The 21,092-nt window shown below is 39.4% G+C and overlaps 1 protein-coding gene across 2 annotated transcripts in view; it reads right to left on the bottom strand.

Annotated features, from left to right (window-relative positions):
* The window catches only part of plpp4 (phospholipid phosphatase 4), a 49,524-nt gene extending 32,233 nt beyond the window's left edge, over positions 1-17,291 (bottom strand). The window contains exon 1 of one of the 2 annotated variants that reach the window (XM_069538982.1): positions 17,269-17,291. Coding sequence is in view for 1 of the 2 variants with exons in the window: in XM_020092267.2 (XP_019947826.2) it covers positions 12,700-12,788 (89 nt within the window). In the remaining variant the exon portion in view is untranslated. Of the gene's footprint in view, positions 1-12,699; positions 13,225-17,268 lie in introns of those variants that run through there. The other variant, XM_020092267.2, reaches the window with a different exon arrangement.
* Between the last annotated feature and the right edge of the window lie 3,801 nt (positions 17,292-21,092).

Genomic DNA, 21,092 nt, shown 5'->3' with positions numbered 1-21,092 from the left:
TTAGAGGCTGGAATGAATCGTGACTGGCTTCTCGCTCTCAGGTCAGGCTCAGTGTCGAGCTTAGATCTGTGCTTTGGTTTTAGTAAGACAATAGCAGATAAGCCCATCTCACAGAAATAGAAAGTGGCAAAGTGAAGCCAAATGCCCACAGCCCTCTGCTCTGTGAGAGGTTGTTGCCTCTCCACATCGAGCCAGAATTCACTCAGAGTCTCAGTTGTAATATCAGCCTCCCGGTGGAGTCAAATGTCACCTCGATGAACTAGTCCTCTTCTGCAGACCTTAAATCAGCAGGCGCTTTGAATGCATTGAATGGATCTCTTACCCAGATAGACTGAGCACTGAAGTATTTTTGGAGGAATCACATCAGTGAAGATGTACGCTCCTTCTGATGTGGAATCACTAAGGTCGCTCCACAATCAACTTTGCACGGATTCTCGAAGGAATCAGTACTTCAAGTCACATGGCCTACTTCTCCAGCTTTTGAGAGAACACGCTGATCTTGTCTGTCAGGTGAGGAAGGTGCTTGTCTCTTATTAGAAGCTGTGGGTTTAAGTCATTCAGCTTTCCAAATATATCGCTGAAATAGGCCAGTTTCACCAGAGGCTGTTTGTCACTTAACTTGCATGCAACGTCAAGCAAACGCTCCTCAAAAGTTTCCTCTCTGAGCTGCTGCTATCACTCTGTTGAGATTAGGGTCGGGCACTGAAATCAGCTGCAAATCAAGAATCAGATACTTCACACATGGTATCTAATGGACCAAGCAGATTTTGGTGCTTCATTTTGTTGCCTAATCTGTACTGAAATAGTTGCCCTGCTTATGGACAACATAGTCATAACTGAAAAGATTCTGACTCTGGCAAGAGCAGCAAAACGTTTCAAAACAATTCTGTGTAAAGTGATTAACACAAAAAACTCAATTAAGCACCTGGCGAGATAAATTTAAAACTGTGTATTATTCAGTGTGAAATCATTGTTTTATTCATTTTGAGATTTTTTATTTGTATATTTAAGTTGAGTAAACTTCAAACTTTTGACACGAAATATGTTAAATCTAAACTTCCAATTTGCCTGAGCAATTAAAAAGCTGTTCTCGTTTTTGACCATTGTTTTTTTCCATTTTTTAAAGAAAAAGTAGCAGTTCTGGCACTGTTGAAGCACCGAGACCATTTTAAAGCATCAATTTAGCACCAACATCGTAAAAAACAAACAATATCCAGCCCTAATTGGAGTAACAGAAAATCCTCATGAACATAAGCAAGATACAAGCATATTTCATTTCTGTCAGCTGCCTCATCCATTTGTAGAAGGTTACTCTTTCAGTTTTGTCAGTGAGTTCTTCAAGGTCATTTGAAATCAGTGTGCATGATTGACAGAAGGGCAGCTTTCAGTTTTGTGGTGTTGTCTCGTGAAGCGTAGTTGAATCCAGAGCTAAAGCTGCAGGGACTATGAGCTCTTCCTGTTCTTTCACTGGACAATTCTGTACACGGCTATGTATGATGCCTTCAGTGCTTTGTTGTTCACTGATGCAGCTTTTACAAAGGGATGTTCATGCTGAGTTTTCTGACATAAAATACATACTGGTCTCTCCTCATCTCCCACCACTTTCACCATGAAAAGAAAAAAACTAAATAGGTTGTGTCATGTTTCCTTGGCTTGATTTTCAGTTGCCTTGTTTTTCTCAGAAGTGTCTTCAGTTTTTTTTTTCCATCTCTGTCGAATATGTCTCCGCAGACTCTCTGTCTGAACACCATGCTAATATGATGGTTTGTTTATTTTTCCGTAAAAAAAAAAAAATCCAACATCGAAACTTTAATTCCCCCTCAATGACACGCACCTACCCTGTCATGAGTCTGTATCCCCCACAGGGGGCGTGAAATACACAATAAGAAATGCTGATTTAAGGAATCTGTGTGTGTAGAGATCTGTTGACTGTAAAGGTAAACGCACATCATTCACATCATTTCCATACATTTCAAACAGTTCAGGGACCAACGGTGCCCTTTTCTTTACTCTTTCTTCAGCTTTTCCTTTAATTTGTCATCCGACTGTAGAAAGACACTGTGGGGTATGTGTGTCTTTGCTTGCGTGTGAGTTAATGGTCTAAAGATGGGAGAGGAGGAGGACAGAATAAAACAGCAAGATCATTCATACATCCTGTGAAGCTATGGAAACAGATATGGGGCTAGCGACACAAGGCTGACATTAGTGTTGTAATGCTCAGTGTTCACCTACAGACAATACATAAAGATGGATAACATACTCCACTTCCATCCCTTTAACAAAAACTGCGTTAAAATATTCCTAATACAGGTGTCCGCTGATACACACCCTTTAAGAATCATAAATGAGTCCAAGGTGTCAATATGATGTTTTAACAATCATTTTTTCAAGCACATGCATACACCTGACATAATCAAAGATACATACCATATATGCACAAACATTTTTAGAGAGAGATGTTGCACTGTCATGGATCTACAATGACGTAAAACACATCTGCTGATTTCTGAAGTGTATTTACTGAATGTTCTCTCACTGTGACACTTTCTTTGCCTCGGGTTATTTGAATTTATTTATATTCCCTTCCTTTTGGGTTTTTTCAGACTACATCGTGATGAGTTTGGATATCATTTAGAGTATCTTTCCAGAAAATAACCCTTTGTCATTTCAATTTCTTATTTTCTTGAAGGGGGAGGCTGTTTTAGAAGCATGGAATGATTTGTCATATTTGCTAGAATATTAAACAATGGATAATACCCACAGTAAGAAGAAATCAACTAACTAACTATCGACAGGGATGAATCCTAATTAAAAGTGTTTTCTTATTTACTCTGCTGATTTAATCTCTTTTAGAGAAAAATAAGGTGGAGTCATGCTGGCAGACAAAACTTGGATCAGCAGGGTATCAGTGGGACCCAGCCACTGCATTCAATCTTTTCAGCTATCTTAGCTGGTCCCTGTTGTCATTGTCTCTTAAGGAGAGGGAGGAACAGATCGTAGCTACCAATGATCAAACCTGATGCTTGTTTCTAATTGATTAGAATAGGTTTTATAAAAAAGTATAGTGGTATAACTTACAGACCCTGTACATCCCACTGGTGTTTTAAGATATTCTGTGGGCGGATAGGATGTTGCCAAACCCCAAGCGCTGATCAGAATGTTGAAGGAATCGAAGCTTACAGGAGAGTGAGGGAGTTGTCAGTCAATCCCTGTCTGAACACACCCACACAGTCTTGGATAGAGCTCTATTCAACCAAAATAATAGGAACTATGTGTGTGGGTATACTTTGGCTTCACACTGTACACACTTTTTCAATTACTCTTAAAGGTCCAGTGTGTAAGATTTCGGTGAAAGGAATCTATTGGCAGAAATTGAATACAAAATAATCCTAGCGATGTTTTCACTAGTGTGTTTCAACCAAATTGTACGAATTGTTGTTTTCTTTACTCTATGATGGGCCCTTTATTATTTAAATACTTAATGTTTACATCAGGAGTGGGTCCTCTCTACACAGGCCACCATGTTTTTTACAGTGGTTCAGACTGAACGAACTAACCCACATTTTTTACACTGAACCTTTAACAACTGCATAACAGCAAAGTGAAACATGTTTTCATTAAGTGGCCTCTGCATGAAAAGCTCTTTAGTAATTTTAAGGTAGAAATGTGAGAATTTTTGGGGTAAAATCTTTTGAATTATTTAAATGTCAGCTTACTTGATATACAGGAATTATGGAGTTTCACGGGTGAAGTCACTTCAAGATATAAATGTAGAAATGTCACACGTGAATATCTCTAATCTGATGAAGGTATACCGGACACAAATGAATCAGCTACATTCAGAAATTATTTATTTAATGTCTTTCCAGTAGTATTTTTACGGAAGCCCTAAAGGGTCATACATACATACATTTTATTCCACCCGTTTTCCCGTGATAACGAGATAATTTTCCTCCGTTTTGTGGAATAAAATGTATGTATGTATGACCCTTTAGGGCTTCTGTATATTTCCTCTCACATCTTTAGGGGTTACTTATTTTTATAGGATCCATAGGTAACAATTTTTATACTTTCTTTGAATGTAATCCAACAATCGTATTTCCATGCACAGTGTCTTTTTCGTATATGCTTTGCTATAAAATCTTATTCTGAAACCTGGATGTATTCATGTTGTGTTGAACTGTATGTGGTGTGCTTCTCTCTAGGACTTTCATATTTTAACAAAGAATAAACACTGCATAGCGGCTCTCTCAGGACCATTACACCAGCAGCTTGTTTGACCACAGAGAAGTGAATAATGGCTTGATCACAGTCAAAACTATTGTGTTCTACTAAGGACTGGTGGTACGTAGAATGTATATGTTTTGTCATAATGGCTTATATTGAATAATTTAAAATTGAATGCACAACACAATGCAGTGTAAAAAAGTGAAAGGGTCTGAAAAATTAAGTTTGATTCATCCTACTTTGGAAAAAAACTGAGCTATCACTCTGGAGTGCATTTCTCAAGGAATCCACAGAGGAGTCATCAAGGAAAAAGTCTGGTCTGACAGCAGAACCCAGGGGCCTGAGGGGCACGCACGCACACACAAACACATTCGAGTGTGTTGGAGGGAGGCTCTTTCTTCCCGTCAGCCTCTCTTCTGTCTTTTTACAGATAAGAGCATGATTCGAAAATGACAGTAATGGAGCAGATCTCAGAAAATACCTGAGAAAGGGACTGTGGAGGGAAAAGTGACAGAGGTGCGAGATATTGTGATGGGATGAAGTGTTAAACAGTGAGGGGATCTTCCTCTCTGCTTTGACAGGAACTGTCACTTCAACACTGAGTCTACAACTTCAGTGTCCACCTACTGAGCTGCAGTCACGGTTCAAATATTTCTTCTTCTACTGGCTAATGGTGAATTTTTACAGAACATTTGCAGACAAATAGAGTGACTAGAGGAACAACCATACATAAAATATCATGCACTACATCTCTGTAATACTGTTGCAATCATTCACATCTCCTGGGTTTGGAACTGATATTGATTTATAATTTTCTTAATTTCATTTTGAAATGTGAGATATAAGTGCTAGCTGGGAATGTAACTCTACAAAATACAGCTAAGTTTAGTCAGGAAGGCTGTGTTCTTGCACATGCATCCTAAAATCTTGTTTATACTCACGTGAGAAACCATAGATGGCTTGCAAACTAAATGCAAGCAGAGAGGGATTATGGTGACCGTGCTGCAATATGATCAGAACCATTAGTAGGCGTAAAAAGGAAAAAAGGCTGTGGATAAAGACAAAGGAAATGAAGCAAAGTAGCTGTCTACAACAATAATGAACACCATCAAACTGAATTGGAACAGCGATCCCAGCTCCACCAGAATCAGCAGGACTGCCCGCTGTGTTGCCACTCTTTCCAGAATACCTTATTTTGCGATTTCTCATGTTCTTCCAGACTGGCCAGAAAAATTTGTCCTCTTTGCCGAGTGAAGAAGCAATTTCTTTACAAGAATTCAGCACTATTTGATTGCCTCTGTGGTCTCTGCAGGATGAGATGTAGAGATGCTTGTAAAGGTGCACTATCGCACCAGCACCGCTACAGTGACTATAAACCAGCCTTAAGTCACGTGCAGAGTTCTTGCTATCTCCTTCTCTCTTTCCATCCAATCACAACCTGACATGCTTGTATTGAGCCAATCACCTGTAAAAGTTTTAAATGTTCTCTCCCTCCTGTCATTCAGCTGTCTGTTCAGTGCTGCGATCACTCAACGACCAATCCAACACCCCTGCACCGACTCAACTCTGGATACCGGGTCATCTTTCAAACCATTCAACCAAAAACATTCTTTAGAAGTCTTAACTTTGTGCTCCATCCTTCATCAGCAGCAGCAGCGTCTAGGCTCTCGGGGATGTCTCCTTCATAACACCAAAGTCCATTTTCTCTGTTCATAGATTATATGAATAGATTTAATTTAAATCTAGTTTTTTCTCTCCTGACTGAAACAGTAAATTCACAGACATGTCCCTCATGACTACATCATGAAGCTGAAAAAAGGCTAATGAATTCTCCCAGCACTCTCTGCAACATAACTGCAAAGTCCTCTCGGAAAGAACAGCCTCATAGGTTGTTACGTGTCGTTGTTAGGGCAAACTTCAGCAGCCATAGGAAACAAGGTGACACAACATGCCTATATGTTGTTTACACATTTAGTGAGAACACAGTTATTGTCATTATAACATGAACAACATGAGATTAATCAAATCAAAAAGAAGTAGTTCCAAAAAGTGTCCAATTTCAAAATGTTTTGTCTCTTAATGTTATTCATAAATGTTTGTATTCCCTTCTATTCAATTTTTTCTTTCATATTTAGTTATTATTATTATTATTATTATGGCTTTTAAAATACATTTCATGGAATTTCATTTTTCATTTTGTCTTTTTCTTTCCTCAATCGTAAAGTACTAACATGTGGTGCTATACAAATAAAGTTTGATCGATCGATTGATTGCATTACACAACAAATCTGAGTGACCATGCAGGTTGTAACAAGAATACAGCCCATATGGGAATGCCATCACTGAGTGTATAGTGACCTCCCTAGTCATGGAAACAAAAATAAGCACACTTTTTTTGAGGTTGTGGAAGCGGTTACGGTTTCGTAAAAACAACCGTCTTGTTAGAATTTTGGAAATCTGGAAATGATAGTCAGACTGAAGACATTTCGCATCATGGTTACAATGATTAATATGTAGCTAAGGTCATGGATAACAGGAACAACACTGGCTATCAGTATGAAACAGGAAATTAACAGAAAACGAGTGCTATTTAACCACTGCAGTAACCACAATCTAGCAACAGAATCAGACATTTTATTTCTAACTTTTTATATAATTCTCACCATCTAATTAATTGGTTGACTGTGAATGTGGCTAAAAAAAACTTGGTGTATTCCTTTAAGAGGAACTGGTGTATAGAACAGATGGTGAGCTGCCCATGGAGAAATAAAGAGATAGGGTTGGATAGATGACAGAAGGGACAGTGAGACATAATGAGCTGATCAATTGATTGTGGAGAGTGAAATGCCAGGAGGCTTAGAGCAGTGACATACTGAGCTGTCAAGGAATCCCTGGTCTTGCTGTGATAGTCAGCTGCCTTTGCTGTTTTTGGAATCACAGTTATTTCTGCCACATCACCTGCAGCGTTTGCTGATCCTCACTTTCCTCCCCTCCTCTGTCCAGCTGCTAAACACAAACACCTCCATTCTGCTAATTTTCTGCCCATCATCTCGTCATCAATCTTATTTCTGCCTCGGCCAATTTTCAATCCATCTTGCAATATCATTCTTTCTTTTTTCATTGACCTCTCAGATATTAAATCCACCCCACTCACCAATCAAATTTGGCACAAAACACCGAAATCCTTTTAAATAATTTTCATTGAGGCTTTCAACTGTGTCTTGTCAAATGATCATTTGATTGTTTAGTTTAGCTAAACATCCATGAATAGACCTTTCACAAGCTTAGTGTACAAAGTAATTAATCATGTTGATTTTACATTATCAAGTACAACAATGGTTGCTGTCTCTTCGCTACTTCAGACAAAGGTTGAGAAATGAACAAATCTAAGGGGTCACACTCTTTTGGTTTTTTATCCCCCAGTTGCTCTCAGTTTGTCACAACAGCATCCATTTGGAAAATGTTGTCATGTCCCTCCAGCCACAATCAATTGTGAGGCCCACAAAGTTATTTTTTCTCTCCATCTCTAACATAATGAGGGTTGCAGATAGGGTGACCTGTGATTATGTGCTTCAGAGGCTGCTGATGGTAGAATTAGGAAATGAAGACAGAGAATACACAATTAAAGAAAAATAAACAGAGGGCAAATGACTCATGAGCACAAGAGAAGACAAAGGCAGCAACACTGTGTGTATGAAGAAACAGACAAGGAGCAACACTGGTGTACATGTTGGACCTTGATCAGCAGCATTTAGGTGGGACATTTTTATGGATGGAGTTTAGGATAACATGTAAATCGTAGCGTAATCCAGCTTCTTTCAAAATGACGAGACGAGACTCCAAATTTAAAACAGAGATTCTCTTTGAAAACTAAAAAAGAGTGAATACACATACATACACAAACAGAATACATTACCCCTACCAATGTTCCTGTAAAGTTCTAATCCTTAAAATGAAGTCAAACCCCCTTTTTGATCACTTCATATCTGCAATAGTCAGATCCAATGTACAGCATAATCAAGCTTTCTCTACAGAGTTGTTTTCATTGGACATGGCTGACTTGTATTTATTTATGTGATATGAGCCTCACTGTAAACGGCTCACTCTCTTAACATGACACCAGGGCTGGATTAAGTTACTGCTCATGCAAAAGGGACATCCTGTCACCGTTGTTAGTGTTAACCACGATCAGTTATAAACAAAAAATGCATCTACAACAACATTGTAATTTTTGGCATTTCTTTAAACTAGTGTATCATTTCTGGCTGAAACACACCAGACGCCCTATAAATGTGAATATATGTGACTGAATGATAAACACCACTGGTCAGCTGAATGCACATTGACCTTACACAGTTAATAGCTGCTTTTCAACAACGGCCTTGTTAGTTTGCAATGGATGAGCTAATGGAGCAGGCAGGAGCAGTCACAGTGAGCTGTTACAGTAGATGAAGAACTGCAGGCAAAAGGCTGTGCTCCTCAAACTCCTTAGCAACCATCTCCACCGAGGACTATTGTGCAGATAACGGTGCAGAATGAATTTACATTGTGATCATTTCTAGCGGACTTCTTTATTAGAATAATATAACTGTGTTTGGTGACACTAGTTATACTTGTTGCTTTCCTGTGTTATTTCTCAGGAGGTAGGAGGAAGACATTTTATTTTACAGTATCAAAGTGGACTTGGTGGAATCAGGGACAGCTCAGATTTCAAGAATTACAAATATATATTAGCTACATTTGATTTCATCATGAATCCAATAACTATAACAAAAATATTTTTATATTTTGTTGTTTACCAACATTTTCCAATTACATTTTTCTTCACATCATCCACAGACACAATGTGTCCCAATGACTCTGTAACCAGCTCTCTAAAAAGAGATTTTCTCCACAAATCCAGAGCACAAGAGCCCCCATCCCCCCCATCCCTAATGTGCAAGCTCCACAATCCGCTTACTCTCAGACAGGCTAAGGCCTCTACTTCTTCCAAACATCTCACAAGGATTTCTGAGACATGCCGAGGCTCTGGACCATGTCCCAGGGCTGCAAATAAACAAGTGAGCCCAACACTATTATCAAACATTATCCCGAACACATTGTCAGTGTCCCAGAGTATTTAACCCATCACACACTGGATATTCTGCCAGACTACATGCATCTACTTCAGCACTTTCCCCTTTTTCACTGTTATATCAGCAACAGGGATAGTAAGTAAGTTACGAGTGATAAATAAGTAAACAAGCAATATAGACACAAGCAAATATAAAAAAAGCAATGATATATACAATGCCAACAGCAGTGTAAACAGCATTGCACTGCTGAAATTAAGATAAATATCACGACTGATTCTCTGCAATAAAAGTGTCTATTGTGCTGCAGGCCCAGACTCTAACTCTTAGCACAAACAAACCTGTTCTGTTTTGTTGTGTACCTCCGCCCATAAAACAGCAGCCCTCCTCTCCAGCCGATCACTCCATCAAAAAGCTTTTAGATTGCACTGATAGGAGTTCACAGAGGGGTTTTGGTGTCTATCTATTTGTTCGGCCACAGGTCTTAATCTGTGGAATCTCAAATTAATCTAGAGCTCTCTAACTGCATGTCCTTCAGTTTACCTTCCATTGTCATGATTTGTTGCTTTCTACTTCTGGCTTTGTCTCCGCTTCTACACTAAAACATAATAATCTGATATTTACTGGAATTAATCTGCCAATTCAAAAGTCCAATGATGAACTTGGGAACAAAACACACAGAAACTTGAACACTGAGCTTGTTGATTGATTGAGGACATGATCTCTGCAACACAACCATTCAAGGAAGAAATTACTTCTTGGTATTTGTTTAAGCTCCTGCTTGTTGTGCTCTGGATTACAAGGGAAAGTGAAATAGCATTAATCCCATTATCCTTTCTTTCTATGTTAAGTAGCTGAGTGCAGAAAAAAAACCTTATCTATTTCTGATTTAGTTGTCTGCTTCTGTTTTTTCCACTTAAATGTCAAAGATCCATTTACATTTAGATTACATTTTTTGTGTTACTTTTGAGTGATGTGAGGCTCTTGGGGTGACTTCAAGCTATAATGACAGAATGGCCTTAGCAATTTGATAACTCAGAGTTTAACTGAACATCTTATATTTGGCCTGTTGCTAAGGTCAGTGCACTTCCTGAGGCATGGGACAGACAGGGCAGCTTGGCAAGCAAAGACAAATGGAATGCAATATTCCCTCAAAGGCAGTTTATCTTTGGCAAAACTTGAAATGTGAATACAGCTGAGAATTCATGGCTCTCATTTTGTGTGGTTGAGTCTACAGAGAATGAGTTGTGTGTATTAAATTTACAATCTGCATTATTCAATCAGGATCACAGACTCAAAAATTGTCCAACTTTGCATGTACTCTTATACCCTGTCTAAACTGATATTTTGTGAGACAAACGTTTTCCCCGTCCACATGCAAACAATGTTTTAAGTCACCAAAACTCAGATTTTCAAAACCTGTTACAAAAATTGTTGCTACACTTTCTGTTTGCCTGTGTTCATGTAAAACAGAGCCTTTGGGAAAAAATGATGTCACAGCACATGACCAGCACTGAAAACATATGCGATATGCCGATTGGCAGGAGAATAAGCTCACTGAGCATGCTAACAATGTTTTTGTCTGACATTTGGCTGATTGTTATGCATTTTTGAGCATTTGTCCCTTGCAGTGATATTTGTGTGTTTTGCAGTATTTGTAAAACGACGGTAGTGTGGACAGGGATTTTTTTTTAAACAGAAGGGAAAATATCAAATCAAAAAATACCTGCAATGTAGTGGTTCGGATACGCAGATAAACCCATTTCTTGCCCTAAAATGAAACTACACTGGACTACAGCTCCATAAAAAAGTGACAGCTTAATAAAAATGTCTTTTATACCTCCAGTGAGGAAAACTACAGATTCTAGTTGACCCCAATTATCCTGCCTCACCTCAGGCTTGAAGGTGAGACAAGAACAGAAAACTGCTGCCCTTCGGGGCCAGACGGCGACTCTCTGATCTGCTGGGCTCTACACAACAATTACTGCCAGCCCCCAAAAATGTGTGACACCAAAAGATCCCTCTGTCAAGATACATGATTGAAACCTTTGCTGTAAACAGTAAAATATTTCAGAGTGAAATGATGCATGGTTGGACTAATGGAATGAAATAATGGAATAAGGCCTGTGTGGTTCCTTGTTACAACAATATTTATCTCTATCCAGTGCCCATGTAAAAATGTCCAGACTCTGGTATCAAGATGATATGTGTGCGCGTGTTTAAACATGCGGACTGTTGCAATTAGTGTTTGTGCATGGTCACATAGGAGAAGTAAAGCAGATCGAGTTTATGGACAGGGCTCCATAACAAACACAGTTTATTAGCCTTAGTTTTCTGTGCAGACTACAGAAGAGGAAATATGCGTAGTAAAACTCAATTCATTACAGTGATCAAGGACTTTGTGGCTGGTGCTTCTGTAGCAGAATACAGAAGTTAGTTGATGATATGATATTTTGTGAAATTGTTTTTTTTAAATTTTATTTTGTGTGGCCTCCAGCCCTGACAAATCAACAAAAAATATAAATATTTCAGACGCTCAAACACACACACACAAAACAAGATGCCTCAATTGCTTCTTTGGTCAGATCCCTCCAGTTGAGTTTGCCCATGTCAGACACTGTAAGTGTACAGCATCATCATTTGTATCCCTTATAGCAGACATACACCAGATATCAATATTAATGTGCATATATATGCAGGGAGTTTTTCTAAGCAATCCATATCATATGGGCTGAATTCTGTTTTTCTTTCTTTCAGAGATGGAGTGTAAGCTATAGCAAGGTGAGTCCTTTCAGCTAGCAGGATTTTTTTCTTCAAATCACATTAAGCAGCAAATGAATAAAAAACACAATCATGGTGCAAACAAGGTTTAATATGCCTCCAGGCTAGAGAAACAACTACTCGTTAATAATATGTTAGTTTTAAAGGCTGCACACGTGGAACAACCTTCTCACTGTCATGTACATGTACAAGTACTCTATATAAACATCACCTAACGAGCCCTTCCCCTCTAGCACAATTTCTTGTGGAATCGACCTCTCTACCCAACAATTTAATAATCTCTAATGAGAAATAAAATTATGAGCTTATCTATAATAGTGACACATGATGATTTATCACATGAAGTAAAACGCTTCCGGATATTCAACTTGTTTTTTTACAACCTGTTAACGCAGCATGTCTGCTGTCCTATAGGGCTTTAATGGAGATCTGTCCATGGTGCTGAACTGCGGCTCAGCAGAGACCTGTTCGTCCAGCACCACACCGCGGCTAACAACCTGAACACACCACTGAGCACATGGAACACCTCAGCCAGGAAACTGAGCACACTGTCGACATCATTGCAGACGAAGCCTCACCACATTTCTAAGAGAACAGAAATATAAAAAAAAAAACTCACACAAAAACTCCGAAGAGCAGAACTCGGATGCCAATCTCCAAAGCCAGTTCTCGCATGTTTTTCCTGCGGTCTGGAGGCGGCACGTTCATGATTCTGAGAGGATCCGCGTAAAGATTCGGACTGAAGGCGGCTCCGGTCACTTCTGGATGATCCTCACTTTGTATTCCACCTTGACCAAACCAGCGCTTTCCACAAGCGGCTGCTCCTAATCACTCATGCCGCGCGTCTCCATCGCGACTCGGCCAAGCTGAAGCAGTCTGCCCTCCTCCTCCTCTTACTCCTCGCCGGTGCCCGTCTCCGTTCCTCTGCCTCTGTTTCAGGCACCTCGGGCGATTTTCTTTTTTATTGCAACTGTGTGCCTGACAACCTGCTCCTCTATCGACTCAAAGTCTCCCCCAGCTACTCCATCGATCAATTACTCTAAGTGGGAAGTGGGCTGGAGTTTTGTGTGAGCTGGAGAGGAGGGAAAGTGGTGGAAGAGAGCAAAGTAAGGAGGGAGAGACAGTGAGCGTCACCAAGTGTGTGAGTTTATGTGTGTGTGTGTGTGTGTGTGTGTGTGTGTGTGTGTGTGTGGAGTCTCTCTCTCTCCCTCTCTCTCTCTCCCTCTGGAGAATCACATGGGAACAGGACCTCAGAACTAGATGACTTAGTTCAGCCCTGGTGTCCAGTAATGCAATACTTCTAACTGAAATGCCTCTTGTCTCATTTGAAGGCAAGAGACATTGCTCCCAAACAAATAAATCCACATAAATAATGAAACAGTCACAGTAAATGTGACAGTAACAGCGCAGAGAACCACCCATTTGGCGCGGCCATGGGTATGCACTCATTGTCACAACCATCTAACGGATGCTGGAACTAATCCATCAACGGAGGCATTAGCCTCAACACTCAGCCTGATGCATGATATTACATTACTCTGCCAAGAGAAGGCTAGTTCAGGGGGAGCCATTGCTCCCTGTTGGCCCTTCCTCACACTCTCCAATCACACTACTACAAAGAAATCCAGCACCTCTGGGCCCATACAGCCAGACAGTGATAAAGGAGCACAGGCAGCAGCATACCTGAGGGCAGGGAAACCTGGCCAGAACTTCACAGACTCACATGAATTTTTGATGCCCTCTAAAACTGGCCTTTCTGCTTTACCTGCCAGTCCAAGATGTGTGCAATTGTGTGTCTGTGCGTATGTAGGCCTTCTGTATGTGTGGTACCGGAGAGAGGGAGAGCCCATCATGGAAAAAAAGCCCCTGACCCAAAAACGTTTCTGCTGCCTTTCTAGGTCAGAGGCCTGGCAAGCTGGAAAATGACTGCAGAAAACAAGTGTATTCTTGGTGGTTAATAGAGCATCCAAGCAACATAGGTACCATGATGACCTGTGCACACACTCACAAACACACACCCAGACACACAACGTGGTTTTGATCTTTTCTTTTGTTTCGTGCAGTCGAGTTTCGAGCTAATGTGCCTGAAGTCTGTGCCAGCTCCCTAATAAGAGCAAAACAAAACAAGAGGAGGAATGAGACGGTGGCAGGTTGGGAGGTGAGATCCAACTTCAAAGTTCCCTGGCAGCCATCAGACGTTTCAGCTTTTAGAGAGCGTGGTATGTTTTTTTAAAGCTATCAACGTGGTTTTAACTCGCAGCATCACAGTTCTCAGGATCCACTCCAGACAGGGAGCATACGCACAGAACCACATAAAAACTTAATAAGTATCACTTAGTATCACTTTGGTCTCTCTGGTTACCACCAAACCGACTTGTTCTGTGTTGTGAAAAAACATACATAGCCTACTGTAAGATTTATGTAAGAGAGGTTTATGTTTCTTTTTCATCTCTACTTTAATTACCATTAGCATTTTTATGTTTCCTTGACCTGCATGCCTGATTTCTTTTTCCTTCTCTGCAGAGCGCACCGTGAGTCATACTCCCCGAGGTTGTGAATGCACTGCAAAGTTAGACATATGGCACACTCTAAAGTCCGCTGTACTTCAATAAATCAAACCTGAATGCATCGTTATGGAGGGTGCCTAATCACCTCCATGGGTACGGGCGCATGTAATATTCACTGTAGAGGATATCCTCCGCGACAGAGTGACTCATCATGCTACAGAGGGATTGGGCCATTGCTCCCTGACTTTATTGGAGATCTCATTGCTCTTTTGGTTAGATTTTATAGGAAAACATTCCTCTTTCGTGTTTTATTTACAGGGTTATGGTAGAATGTGGGCAGCATTTTTACATGCTGATCTACCTAAGGGGGTGGAAAGTTTGATGCTGCCTTATAAACCCACCATGTGATAGCAAACTCCTTCGCTGATCATTGTGTCCGTGGCAGAATAAGATGTATGAAGTTTATTTTCACCTTTTTGGCGCAGAAAAAGACAGCAGAAAGAAGAACATCACAATTTCTTTTCCACTGGGAGTGCTATAATTAGCAACTAAAAATCTGACTCATCGCTCAAGCCAAAATTCTGAACCATGTCAGTTTATTCAACAAATCCCAAACGTGGAGAGATACATGCTCAGAATCGTTGGCAACCCTCATCTACAGAGTGGCACTCTCAATAAAAGGGAATAGTCTTTCAAAAACAAATTTGTCATCTTATCACCTTCCTGAACTTGGTGTATTTTGTTCTTGGCAACTTCAGATAACGAGAACAGGTTCTGTCGAAATCATCTGTGAAATAACTTCCCAAACAGCACAACCCAAACTGAGCAAAACCATTCAGAAGATCAAGAGTCATATTTTTACTGGTATTTAGCTCAAGATTTCATCCATCCCTTCAAGAAAAGTATAACAAAAACCCCTCACATGCTCTTTCTTTGCCTGGAATGGATCTACATTCTACATACGTTTATTTTACATGTGGAATCATCACCCAGTTTCAGTCCAGGAGGACACCTACGTTCATCACACTATGTCTCATCATTACATGTTAAAAGGGGTCTGTTGGTCGTTTTTCCTTGCTCCAGTTGAGGGTTAAAGACATATTGTTAAGCCCTGTGAGGCTAATTGTGATTTGTGAATAAGGAACCCACACTAATACAATTTGATTGGATTGACTGATTGATTGATAAATTTACATTAAAATACTAACCGACAAAAGTTCACCTTTAAAATAGTTTTCTAACATGAAAATCTGTTATATCATTATTATGTAACTTTTGCTGAACAGGAGCCACTGGAGCTTTGCAAAATAAAACTATATTTTAGCATTTACCTAGGCTGCTGAAGGGGTTCATGAAGTTGATCAGCATCCATAAATCTCAATAATTACCTAATGTATAAAAAAAAACATAAACTGGCATCAACATCACAGACCAAGTGAAGCTGTAGCTGTGTGGGCATTAAATTCAGAAACACTGTTTTCTTAATTAATTTAAATTGTGGAGGAGAAATTAATAAGATGTCTTATTTTAAATGTAGATATCTGGCTCTATGTTACTATTAAGGGGTACAAGCAATTTGAAACAGGCTCTTTATGTTTGTGAAATAAAACATACACTTAGCATCAGGTTCACACAGAAAATATTAAGTTATAAATGTGTATAAATTCAATTTTGAAGGGAAAATAATAATATTCATGTAAATTGTACTCCACAAACTCTGGGGGCATTTCATGGTCAATGTTGAGTGTTTTTAAATGATTATGAAGGTACGCTGCATGAAAAAATTTAATTCTGTCAAACAACACAATGTTTTTGTAACCTTTCTTTAATCTCTGCTAATCTTTGTTTCTGTTGATGTTGTTATTTTTACATAGCCTACAGTGTGGTTTAAAAAGGCTGGGTAGGCAGACAGAGAGCTGCACCAGCCAATTTCATCCAGGGTAAATGTTAAACACAATTTATTTTGGGAATTAGACTCTGGTTTAATCACTGCCTGGGAGTGGATTTTTTTAATCACCCAAAGCAAAGAGCAGGGAGAGATCAATACACCATTTCACTGGAATTACAAAACAACCTGAGTCCAAAGTTCACTTCAAGTGAATGATTTGATATGGGCAAAATTTTTTGGTAAATTATTTCTTTAGAGATCATGGTTAAGGTAATGTTGAACAAGATTCCCATGATATACTGTGCTGTTTATGCTGAAAACACTAAATCAATAGCACATGAGGATCATCCATTAATTTATCTTGACCGCTTATCGTTTTGAGAGTTGTGGTGGGGCTGGAGTAAATGGAATACATCCTGAAGTCATCGGATATCACAGGGAATCACAGGGCTGACATTGAGAGAACCGTTCACACTTAATGGTCAATTTAAAAGCTCCAATTTGTCTCAGCCCAATCTGCATGTCTTCGACTGTAAGAGGAAGCTGCTATCCCCAGAGAAAACTCACACAGACGTGGAGAACATACAAAAGGCCCCAGCCAAAACACGACCCCAGTTGCTGTAAGGCAACAGTGCTGCCCCACATGTAGATCAAACATATTTATATTTAATTCACTCAGGTATTATTGCTTGAAGCAGTTTTCCATTCTGTTTACAATTTCTCATATGTTTTTGACACGTATTATACTTTTTATTTAAATGTGACATATCTAAATAAAAGGGAAGACACTGACCTGTTGTGCTGAAATCTTATTTTCCCCCCGTTTGCCCAACAAAGATGTTGACACCCTGTAATGAGAGACAGCGGTTACATTTAAGATGTGAAACAGCTTCAGCAGACCAAACTACATTTAGATTAAAATGTCAGCTGTCACAAGCTCTCATAAGTTGTGAAGTATGCCATGGTGAGGTTTTTCTCCACATCCAACACACTGAACTTTATTAATTAGCGGCAGTAAAACCAACTAAAGGTCTTGACATACAAGTCATTTTGAGTCTGATTGGTTCCTGCTACCTGCTCACTGGAACGTATTTTGGGTGTTAGCGTGCCACAGGATCCCTGAGAACTTTCCAGATCCATTCATTAAAATGATCAAAGTATATGGGAATTCTGTTGACATTGTGAAAATATCTTTCGAAGACATTTCTCTTGTGTTGATCTTTCCTAGAAGTGTAAAAAGAATTGCCTTGGTCAAGGTATAGGCAAGAGGGTCTCCAGAATGTTTTCCATCTTGTAGCAGGGTCTTGGCTGAGAGAAAATAGTGAACCTCTGTCTAATCAGGGATGTACTTTTCTTACTGTGCATGGATACATGGAATAAAAACATATAATCCAGCCGAGTAAGATATGTGCGGTTGATTATGTGACAGTATCACAGTGAGGATACAGAAATATGTCTTTTGTCTGTCTTTAACATTGACTTTGTGGCTCAGGAGATGAAGTTGCTCGTCCACTAATCAAAACGTCGGTGGTTCAATAATAAGTGTCCTTAACCCCAAATTGCCAATGGTGGCATTACATGAATATAAGTGAAAGTGTAGGTGAATATAAGTGAAAGTGCTTTGAGTGGTTATTGAGACTAGAAAATTGTTGTATAAATACAGACTATTCACAGTTCATTTTATGTGTTAAATGTTTAAAAATGTGTGCAAAGATGAGAGATCAGGTGATATACATTTTATAGATTTCAAGAAATATCTCTTTGCTTTTAAAAAGAGACTTTTGTCCCTCATCTTGCTCTGCGTCTGGAAGCATAATACAGCTTGACTAATCAGATCATCATCACACTGATCAGTGCTAATGCCAAAAGTGAAATTAATAATTAATGTCAGCAATTAGTTCTGCCTTTGAAAATGACACACTGCGTTGAAATATTAAACCGCAACAAGAATAGGAAGATTCAGCTCTTTATATCTGTCCCAGGCCTACTGTGGGTTATTTTGTGTCATCTATTTTCGAACAGTAATGTGAGTTCTTGGACAGCTAAAGCAGAGAAATCGCTTTACTTCTGGGTGCATGGATACATCACTTGTCTTTGAGCAGATGAGATAAACAGTTTAGAGTTGGAACCACAGCAGATTTTTGGAGTGCTGGTTTATTAATTTCACGTGCTCACGACACGTTGAGAATGTTTGTGAAAAAATGTCTATAAACATTTTCTCAGACTTCCATGTCTGTATTTACAGACTGCATTAACACAAATACAAAGTGTGACTTCTCTGCTCTCTCTTAACACAAATACAAAGTGTGACCTGGCTCAGGTGCTACAGCTTCACTGATAAGTCAAGAATTTCATGCAGTGACATGTCATTGATCAGTCCCCTAAACACCTAAAGTATGGATCCAAAATTATTTCTTTAAACAAGGGCAAGAGAAAAAATATTGATTTACCCTTGAGATGTAGCCTACTTTTTTGTTGAGTAAGAATATGTATTGATTTACCTAGGGCTGCTTTGTTATTGAGTACATAGCCTACGATTTACTGGTGATTCCACATCATGTTCTCCACATCCCCATGGCATTGTCACCCTGCCACTTCACTCTATTAGAATTATGACGACTCAATACAGTATGTCTTGTATACAGTATGCACCAACATGAAGTCAACATCACCTCGCTTTTTATACATGGGACATTTTTTACTTTCATATTAATCACTCCTACGTATTGCTTTCTTTTAAATGGGAAAATGCTAAATGTGAAATGTACCAAACTTTCTAAACAATCCAAATGATAAATTGCTCATAATTGTTATCACCTAATTAATTCATGCTCCACTGGCTCATTCAACGGTTGCCTGGCTACCAGGCACACAGACACTTTTCACTCAGCTGACACCTTCGTATCAGCCTATCCACCAACCCCAAAAAGACTGTGCTGACGAATTTAATCACTGATTACATACATTTTCTTGACACACCCGCTGACACACAGACATACACACACACTTATACTTCTGTCACACACCATTCATACACTGTCAGCTCAGCCGTGGAGACCAATCTTATGGTTAGTGATCTACCAGAGACTCTACCTCCAGAGTCACAGCTGCCCTTCATGTTTGTGGGTAATTTTTAGGAGACAGGGTTGTTATTTGAAATTTCAATGAAATGTGTGGTGAGATATCAAAAAAACTGTTGTAAAGCACTAAACACAATATGTTTACCTTATTACGATATTTACTAAAATCACCTACATCTTTAATCAAAATGCTTTTTTTTTCCTAAACCAAACCACACAAGCTTCGGGATGTAAATCTGTCTCAAGTCCTGTGTTGTGTGCCTTGTGCACTCACCATTTCTCCTGAGTATCATTGTTCAAAATCAGTCACCAAAGACTGTAATCTAAACAATAATTACTTTGCATCATAGTGTATTTACGAAACAGCAGGGTCACCCTGACTGTCTTGTTAGCATAGTTTCATCTGCAAGGGTGAGAAAATAACACCATTATCAATCCACATAAGCAAAGGTTTGGTGAGAGGACTAACTAAAAATGCGTGTGTGGACTAGTAACTCTGCTATTGAACATCAAAGTGAGATTTAAGCTTCTGCTGATAGATGACCCATTGCATACTACATGTAAAGTATAAGGTGTCTTTTGACACTCTCATTATACAAGATGTCCTTGGCCTTACATTGAGATCTGGTAAGTAAACTTACTTCGCTTCATGTGACTGTGATATTTCTGTCTGAGGTCTGGATGCATCATTTTACCTTCCAAACTATCAATTCCTTTTAATGAGCAGAGAAGAGAGAATAGATTTTTGGAGGAAAGTAGTGTAATAAAAGAACACTAAAGTGAAGTGAGTGTAAGAAATGACTGATTACAGTTGCTACAAGTGTACGGGCCTTTGTCTCTTTTTATCCATTGTTACATTTATTAAGGGGAGAGCTGAGGAGAAAAAACAGAACGATTCTAATTAAGTGAACAACACAGGTCCTGAATCCTATCTCAGTTTGGTGAGATTGCAAATTCGGTAAAGGTCAGTAATGACGCCGTTATTACCTTCAACCAGTCACTAGAGTCTAATTGCTGCTTCAGGCTCTGAGAATATATTTGTATGCAGTAATGTTTGACACTGTTGGCACTGGGACTTTAAATGCTGTTGCAACAGGGTATGCAAAGCAGGCCACTGCCTGGGGCCCCAAGCTGAGAAGGGGGTCCCTGAGAATGGCTCATGACATAAGTTCACAGCAACGACAATTTGTGAGAACCCCCTTAAAATCTATGATCACCTATAGGATACTGCAATGACACCAGGGTCAGAGACCTCCCAACAAGGCCCTATGACACTAGCTTTGTGCTAAAAGCTTTGTAATTTTAGAGGTGTGGATTGATGTAGGGTCCCCCAGGCCCCTTATGCCTTGTCTGCACTTTCTCCCACTATCCAGAAAGTCCAAATATCCTGGATAGCAATGCTGCCATCTTAAAAATTTGGAACCAGCATCTGTTTCCCCATGTTTCCACTTATCTACTGGATTTGCCTCCGTAACAAAGCCAAAATCCAAATCCTATAAACCCCATTTAAAAATGATGAACTGAATGAATATAAACA

The sequence above is a fragment of the Paralichthys olivaceus genome, chromosome 14 (genome assembly GCF_024713975.1).
Source record: "Paralichthys olivaceus isolate ysfri-2021 chromosome 14, ASM2471397v2, whole genome shotgun sequence".
NCBI lineage: Eukaryota > Metazoa > Chordata > Actinopteri > Pleuronectiformes > Paralichthyidae > Paralichthys > Paralichthys olivaceus.
This window is presented reverse-complemented; position numbering and strand designations above follow the sequence as displayed.